Raw genomic sequence first — 8,838 nt, forward strand, 5'->3', positions numbered from 1 at the left:
TTTTTTTTTTTTTTTTTTTTTTTTTCTTTTTCTTTTTCTTTTCTATATGCGCTTGCTTGGCTTCGAAGAAATTAGTACTCAGAGTCGGTGATCTCTTTTATAATGTATGGTAACGAATGTGGGATAATTATAGATGCTCAGAGATCTACAAGTCTTTGGCAGACACTCAATTTGCATTACTATTTCTTTCCTGAAAATTTCAATGAAGAAATTAAAGTTTAGTATTTGCTTGGCTTCACTTTAATTTCTTCATTGAAATTTTCAGGAAAGAAATAGTAATGCAAAATTTGTATTTTTTTAGACATTAAAGTGGCGCTTGCTATAAGTATCGATCGAAGTACAGTTTTAACTTTTTGTGTTAAGGTAAATTATGATTATTGTTTTATTTTTTATTTTTTTTTTAACTTAGTGGTAAGAGTTGTTCTCATTTACTCTCCTTTTTTTGTGCATTGTATTCAAGTAACTTTCGATTTAGTATTCAAGTAACTTTCTTACTTTATCCATATATGTGTATTAGAGTTAGAATCAATTATAGATAGTTCCCAAATATTAAAAGTCAAGTAATTACTTTGATTATGGGAACATAATACTGTTCCACGTATTAAAAGTAACTTAGGATCACGTTTTATTTATTTACCAGGTGATGCTCCACGTGTGATTGCTCGTGGTGGGTTTTCTGGATTGTTACCAGATTCGAGTCTTGATGCTTATAATCTTGCAATCCAGACAAGTGTAGCCGATGTTGTTCTATGGTGTGATGTTCAGCTAACCAAAGATGGAGTTGGGATTTGCTTCCCCGATTTAAATATGGCCAATGCTTCAACTGTTCAAAATGTTTACCCAAATGGTCAAAAATCTTACCCGGTTAATGGAGTCAGTACTCAGGGTTGGTTCACCATTGCTTTCTCCTTGAGAGATCTCCAGAATGTTTCCTGTAAGTGTTTGTTATAAAGTGTTACAACAATCAATTACGTTTTGTTTTTTTCTTGTAACTTCTCACAAATGGTTTTTTCTTATTACCTTAGTGATTCGAGGAATATTATCGCGAACAGATAAATTCGATGGAAATGGATATACGATTCCCACAATTCAAAATGTAACCGAGCAAATTAAGCCACAAGGAGGTTTGTGGTTGCATGTTCAGCACGATGCATTCTACGAGCAACACAATTTAAGCATGAGCAGTTTTCTAGTATCAGTTTCAAGAACTGTTTCCATTGACTTCATCTCTTCTCCTGAAGTGAATTTCTTTAAGAAAATTACTGGCCATTTCAAGCGGAATGGACCGAGTTTTGTGTTTCAGTTTCTTGGGAAAGAAGATTTCGAGCCGACAACAAACCGAACCTACGGTTCTATATTGAGTAACTTAGCTTTTGTCAAGACGTTTGCTTCAAAGATTCTTGTTCCCAAGTCTTACATATTTCCACTCGATGACAATCAGTACTTGCTTCCTCCTACATCATTAGTTCAAGATGCTCACAAAGCAGGATTAGAAGTATATGTGTCAGGTTTCGCAAATGATAATGATCTCGCTTATAACTATAGTTACGATCCAGTGTCTGAGTATCTATCTTTTGTGGACAATGGTGATTTCTCAGTGGATGGTGTGATCTCTGATTTTCCCATGACTGCATCTGCATCAATTGGTAAGGAAAATCTTTTCTACAGACCATTTTGTCCTTAAAACGTTGTTGGAAATACTTAAAAGTTTCCTTTTCAAATTGTCCTCAGACTGCTTCTCCCACATTGACAGAAACGCTACAAAACAAGGTATTGAAAGTAATTACTTAACAAACATTATCATTGACTTTTATCATCATCTTTTAAACGGTTCATGCTGCAGTGGATTTTCTAATTATATCAAAAAATGGTGCGAGTGGGGACTTTCCTGGATGTACAAACTTGGCATATGAGAAGGCTATCAAAGATGGTGCTGATGTTATTGATTGCTCGGTCCAAATGTCCAGCGACGGTACACCCTTTTGCTTAAGTTCAATAAATCTCAAGGACAGCACAATGGTCACCCTATCTCCCTTTATGAACCGTGCCACAATTATTCCTGAGTTTAGTTCAGTTGATGGAATATACACTTTTAGTCTCACATGGCCAGAGATCAAGAATTTGACTCGTAAGTTTCCCTTCTAATTTTCCAATTGCTTCAAGCCTTCAACAAATGCTAGTTTGTTACTACTAATCACAGAGCTTTCTTTTTCCTGTCCTTTCGTACAGCTGCTACTTCAAGCCCCTACAAGAACGACAATATGTTTAGACATCCTAAAGAGAGAAATTCGGGAAACCTTATTTCCCTTTTTGAAGTCCTAAACTTGGCAAAAAACTCCACTTCTCTCTCTGGTGTCTTGATCAATGTAGAGGCGAGTTCTCGTGTAAATCTTAGTCCTGAGTTTTTTATTTATTTATTTATCAATCGGACATCTTCTAATGTCTTTTTGCATCCCTCAGAATACAGCATACTTGAGAGTCGAGCAAGGACTCGATGTGGTTAAAGCGGTTCTCGATACACTCATAGAAGCTGGTTACAACAATGGAACAACAACATCAAAGGCTATTATTCAGTCTACGGACAGCTCGGTTCTACTTGACTTCAAGAAGCAGAGCAAGTACAAGACTGTTTACAAAATTCAAGAATGCATCCGCGATATAAGCGATTATGGTATCGAAAAAATAAAAGAATTCGCTAACGCTGTTGTCATAAACAAAGCATCAGTCTTTCCTGACTCTGATTCGTTTCTCACTGGGCAAACCAATGTTGTGGAGAGGTTGCAGAAGTCTAAGCTCCCGGTTTATGTGGGACTATTTCAGAATGAATTTGTCTCTCAACCATATGACTTCTTCGCTGATGCAACTGTTGAGATAAACACATACATCTCTTTAGTCGGTATCAATGGAATCATCACCGAGTTCCCTTTCACTGCTGCAAGATACAAAAGTAAGTTGCCTACAATATTTGTCACCAAATGCTTCAAAAATGATTACCATAAGCATCAATGTCTTAACTTTTCTTTTCTCTCTTCTGCAGCGAATCGATGTTTGGGAAGAAAAGAAACGCCACCTTACATGGAACCTGTTAAACCCAGAGCCCTCTTAGCCTTTATGAGTCCTCAGTCCTTACCTCCAGCCGAAGCTCCAAACCTAATTATCACAGATGCTGATGTCATTGAGCCACCACTGCCTCCAATTACAGAAAAAGCCCCAACCTTACTTCCAGGAGCCTCAACCGTAGCGCCAGGAGCCCCATCAACCAATGCACAAGCACCTAGCGGACAAATCCGACTCACTATATCTCTTGTCCTCTTTGTCTTTTTCCCTTTCTCTTCTACTTATTTGATCTTATCTCCTCTCTGTTCATAATTCTTCAGCCGTCGTAAATATATTCCTGTGTGACTCAGTAAAATCTTAACAGTCACAACCATAATGAGAATTCTCTATGCATTATTAATTCCAAATTTAAAAACAACCAGACCAAGAAATGTTGTAGAAAAACATATCATATTCTAACAAAACATAAGAATCCCGTATCCCACAAGTTAAGAATATTTGACAATTTTTCAACTTTTGAAAATTAGATATTATTTTTTTGTATGAATCGGATTCATTGAATCCACACTATCACCAATTTATTGTTGTCTTCTTCTTCCTCTCATAATTTCAAAAACGTGTTTCTTCCATCAATCTAAGCTGTTGGGCGGATACTTTATCTGTTTCTCAAACTATCAAAATTACCAAACTCGTACAACAAATACAAAATGTGGCTTAATCATAAAATCATCGTAATATTTACTAGTTATACTGTTATACACTTAACAAATAATTACCTGGACCACACGTTATAGATGTGTAATTTTTCATATAAAACTCACAATTTTGAGAAGAAAAATCTAGTTTTTGTTTTCTATTGTTTGGACGACCTCAAAGTGAGGCACTTAGCATTTTCTCAGACGGACCTACTGAAAAATAACAGTCCCAGTTAAAAGACCCTTCCGCAATGAACTTGTTTTTCCTATGTTTCAGTTTCAGAGAGAATGTAATATATTACAGAGAGATATAGAGTGTGGAACAAGTCAAAGACCATTCCGTGTATATAGTGTGGAACAAGTCAAAGACCATTCCGTGTATCTGTCAGACACTTATACTTCATTAACTTTGTCCCAACACTGGTGCCCTGTTTTTCATTCTACAAAAAGAGAGAAAGATTCATGGAAGAAACGAATTAGATTTTACAAATGTGTTTTACTTTTCTTATGAAAATAACATTTACGAACATAACTGTCTAGAATCTCTCCTCTAAACCTATGACCTTAACACGATTTTCTATTCACAAACTTGAAGATTCCGGCTCGGAATTTGGTGAGCATAACAGTATCTTGGAGGAGCTTGAATTCTCCTCTGAAATCCTAAAAGATTTAGAAATCAGCGCGGCTGGAATTTGCTGCAAGAGAGGCCTCGGAGGCACTTCAAGTGCTTCAAGGCTTCCTTCCATCATCTACTACTCGGTTCATTGGTGGGCGGTTTGATGGGGAAGACTGAATACACCACAAACCCACTATTGTCATTTTTTTTTGCTATCTCCTCTTCTTCGCTGTTGATTCCATTCTCGCTAAGCCCTCCAGTGTCTGCCTTCTCAAGATCCTTATAGATCCATTCTGGAAAATACACTGAGCTTGCGTTCGATGCAGAGTTTTGATCAAATCTTTCTTTCTTCCTTGCACCTATCATTTCAAGGACCAGCATCCCGTAGCTATACACATCGGACTTGTGAGAAACACTCCCATAAAGTCGAGAGATCATCTCTGGTGCAATGTATCCAACTGTACCTCTTGTGTCTAACAATGATAAGATGCTCTCCTTCTTCTCGCAGAGTTTAGCAAGTCCGAAATCAGAGACTTTTGGGCAAAGGTTATCATCCAAAAGCACGTTCTGAGGTTTAATGTCGAAATGCACTATCCTTGTTTTGCATGCGTAGTGCAAGTACTCTAGACCACGCGCAACTCCTAGCGCGATCCCATATAGTGCGGTTAAGTCCAAATTTATTGAGTTCTTGTCTGAAATGAACTTATCCAGCGACCCATTCCCCAAAAAATCATATATAACTGCTCTTTTCGAACCTTCACAGCAGAATCCAAGTAGTGAAACAATGTTGACATGAGATGTTTGGCTCATGCTGGCAACTTCATTAATAAAGTCTTCACCATCATTACCCTTTGATTCTTTCAGAACCTTCACCGCAACCATACGACCATCAGAAAGGGTTCCGCTATAAACAATTCCAAAGCCTCCTCTCCCAACCACTTCAGCGAACGACTTTGTAATTTTCTTCACTTCGGCATAAGTATAGTGTTTGAGTGGAATAAGAGCCTTCATTTTCTGTAGTCTCAGATCATATGATGTTTTTCTCTTTCGGAAAATTTGGACTCTGAAGAAAGGGCATAGTAGCACCAGTAGAATAATAACAACACCTGTTAATAAACCTAGAGCTGTAAAAAGGCAGAGAAAATCTTTTCAATTATTAACTTTTTAACACCAAGGAAGATGGAAAGCAATTTGAAATATCTTTGAGCACCACACTAACCTAGGAAACTATAAAATATCGCCGTTGCTGTGAAACAATGAAATAAGTAAAAATTGTCAGCGTAGGACCAAATTTGATTTAATTTCGAAACAAAAAACAGAAGACAATGGTTTTAGGAAGATAAAAACAGTCACTCCAAGAAAGTTAAAGCACCTATGTCGCCCCCAATATTCGTTCCTGCAACCATCAAATAACACCAATAAGAAAGTTGGAATCGAAGACAGCAACTTTGAATTTGCTGTAAATAATCCAAAGAAATCTTACCATTGTGTCGGCATGAACTGTTATGCGTTCCATCTTTACAATAACAGACGAAGCTACTTGAGGTCTGATTATATCCACAAGAACCAGAAGATTGGATGCACGTCAAACAATCTAAGTTGACCTTAAGCTCAACACCTTGTTCAAGAGCCATCATTAGATTATCTAGAGTGGGACCTCTTTGCAGTGTCTCCAATGCCGACCCAGACACTGGAATACTGACGTTTCTTTTACACATTACCTTGAAGTTGTTTAAAAGGCCTCTAAACCCATAAAGTAAAGTAGAAGAGAGGTTTCTCGTCACATAGTAACTTCTTCCCCCATCACAACCCAACTCTCCACCGTAAATAGTTGAAGAAAGAGCCGACGAATGGAACTGGCAGTTGTAATATAATGTTAACAGCTCTGTCTCAGCAGCGAGTTGAAAGATTGGAAGGATGATTTTGATAATTAGGGCATTTAGTGGGTTTGAGGGACAAAGATCTTATAGTAGAATAATAGTCACTAGATAAAATTCTCAACTTTATAGAGGCGATGTTAAACTCCGCGAATCCTCCGCTACAGTCGAGCTTGAAGTCCGGGTGGCCACAGTTTTCTCTACCTGGTATCCAAAAGGGGTAACGTAGATATATCTGATCCCCACAGTTAAACCATTTACTGCAGCGTTTATACAGCTCATCAGCTGACCAAAAAAAAAAACAAAAGAAATGGGATCACAAAGAGCATGATCGTTTGGGACAAAGATTTTTTCAGTGACAGACATATTATTAATCATTGTGTTCTCTTGTTTTTGTTTCCTTGCAGGTCAGCCTCTAGGAAAATGTTGACGAAGAAAACAATATACAGCTTATATTTGTAATATAATACTCCCTCGGTTTCAAAATATAAGATGTTTTGACTAAAAGCACGCATAATAAGGAATGCCTACTTTTAAAAAGTTTAACCAATCAAAAACAAGACTACATAAAACAACTAATAAAAAAATATAAAATTAATCTAAAAGTTGCCTAGAAAGTTGAAAACATCTTATATTATGAAACAAACCAAAACCTCTAAAACATCTTATATTTTGAAACGGAGGGAGTATAAGAAAAAAAAATCATGTGTAAAAATGGTGAAAAGGAAGAATAGGTGAAAAAACAGAGATGAAGGAAACTCACCATTGGGTTGATATGGTACGCACTTAACTCCTCCTGACGGTGAAGATCCGTTGCAGCAAATTTGTGTGGTACTGTTGAAACCACTGATTCCACGAGTGGATGAACATTCTTGACACGGTACCTCATCGATCACCAGCTTCACCTCAAACCCTTTTCTTAAAACGCTTTCCAAGTGAGTCAAATTTAATTCTCTCTCTTCTGGAACGAAACTCATTGGAACGTTAACTTCGAAACTGCCTTTGCAAAAATGCTGGTAATCAAGGCTTTTAGACATTGAAAAAAGACCGAAAGCGGGACATGTGTAGCTCGATAGGTATGAATGCTTGGGATCACAGTGGTATGAAACGGTGAGGTTCTTGTAATTATTTAGGGAAAGCTCAAATATTTCGGGAGGCAAGGTTATGGTATTGAATGCAGAGGAACAAAATGAACCTAAATGGTCTGATCTCGCAAGGGTAAGAGTTTTAGATCTTTGGTTTACTTGTAGAACATAGAACTCTTGATCTGAGATGAATAAAGAAGTGATGTTATTGTTGCAGTGAAGCTCAAACAACGGATGACCGCAAGGTTTGTGCCGATTCCCTCCCCAAAAGGGGAAGCCAGCAGTGATATTCACACACTGAAACTGAGTCTCAAACAACCCGAGTCCTTGCTGGTTACTTGAAGCACAAGGAAGCTGGTAGAATAAGGAGAAAAGGAAGAACAAGATCAAACTAGAACTGAGGGGATGGTACATGATTTATTTGATCAATGAACATTGTGTTTTCTTGTTTTGGTTTGTATAAATTAAATAAGAGCAGAGCAAGCAACTTATTAGTAAGAGAGAGAAAGAGAAGCATAAAGACCAAGTCAAGGTGAAAATAGTGGACATATACATAATGACTTCTCTAAGTTTATATTCTAAGCTAGAAAACAAAACTAATATAAAGAAAGACTAATCTTGTCTGGGAATGAGACGGACTTGTTGGTAAACTTGTACCAAGCTTATACCATATTTTCTCCTATATCTGTTTTTCAGTTATTCATCCTTTAGAGTTTAGAGTTGCCATAAAAGCTACAGAAGATTTGAAAAGTCAAATGTTTTAGAATTTTCTCATCACTGCGGAGACTGATTTGATAGTGAAGAAGAAAAATGTAACAAGCGAACAAACATTTTTTTCTTTTATTTTCCAGCTTTTTTTAAAAGCTTTCGGCGCATCAACCTCATAATCTATCTACACTTCGAAAGAGAGGAATGAGAGTGATTTGCCGATAAACCTAAAACATAATATCTCTAATGTATTGTGTTTTTTATATCTTTTGTCCTTCATTTGAATAATTTGTTCGTCTTTTGTGTCTTTTTGTCTTTTCTTGAATATGTGATTAGTTGTGGAAACAATGTGCTAGATTTGGAGTCTTTTGGTTGGATTCAAACTTAACTAGAATAAAGAAGCCAGAAGTGACTTTTGGACATCTCCAAGTTGAACTGAATCATGAAGTCTGGACAAGTCTAGAGAAGTCTGGTGAAATCTGTAGACAAGTCTAGGGAAGTGTAGAGAAGTCTGGTGAAGTCTGTAGCCAAGTCTGAAGAAGTCTGCTGAAGTCTAGAGAATTCTAGAGCAGTCTGGTGAAGTTTGTAGACAAGTTTGGTGAAGTCTGGTGAAGTCGACAAATCTGCTGAAGTCTGGAGAAGTCTAGTGAAGTCTGCTGTCTTTCTGCCTGTGTTCTAAATACTTATTTTCTTTTTTCTAAATTTTTCTATTTTAACTTTGATTTTATTTCTTTTATTTTAATAAGGGTATAAATATCCCAAAGACGTAATTAGCAACATATTCTATTTTCTGACTTTTT

General features: G+C 36.9%; 1 protein-coding gene and 1 pseudogene across 1 annotated transcript in view; one reads left to right on the plus strand and one right to left on the minus strand.

The window, feature by feature from the left end:
* Positions 1 to 3,450, plus strand: part of LOC104701286 (glycerophosphodiester phosphodiesterase GDPDL1-like) — a 4,345-nt gene extending 895 nt beyond the window's left edge. Inside the window, exons 2-8 of the mRNA XM_010416938.2 lie at positions 618 to 934; positions 1,026 to 1,646; positions 1,732 to 1,770; positions 1,844 to 2,128; positions 2,230 to 2,372; positions 2,461 to 2,947; positions 3,038 to 3,450. Coding sequence (XP_010415240.1) covers positions 618 to 934; positions 1,026 to 1,646; positions 1,732 to 1,770; positions 1,844 to 2,128; positions 2,230 to 2,372; positions 2,461 to 2,947; positions 3,038 to 3,369 — 2,224 coding nt within the window. The 3' untranslated portion in view covers positions 3,370 to 3,450. The remainder of the gene's footprint in view (positions 1 to 617; positions 935 to 1,025; positions 1,647 to 1,731; positions 1,771 to 1,843; positions 2,129 to 2,229; positions 2,373 to 2,460; positions 2,948 to 3,037) is intronic.
* Positions 4,245 to 7,846, minus strand: LOC104701287 (annotated as a pseudogene).

This window comes from Camelina sativa, chromosome 7 (assembly GCF_000633955.1).
Source record: "Camelina sativa cultivar DH55 chromosome 7, Cs, whole genome shotgun sequence".
In the NCBI taxonomy this organism is placed as follows: Eukaryota; Viridiplantae; Streptophyta; class Magnoliopsida; order Brassicales; family Brassicaceae; genus Camelina; species Camelina sativa.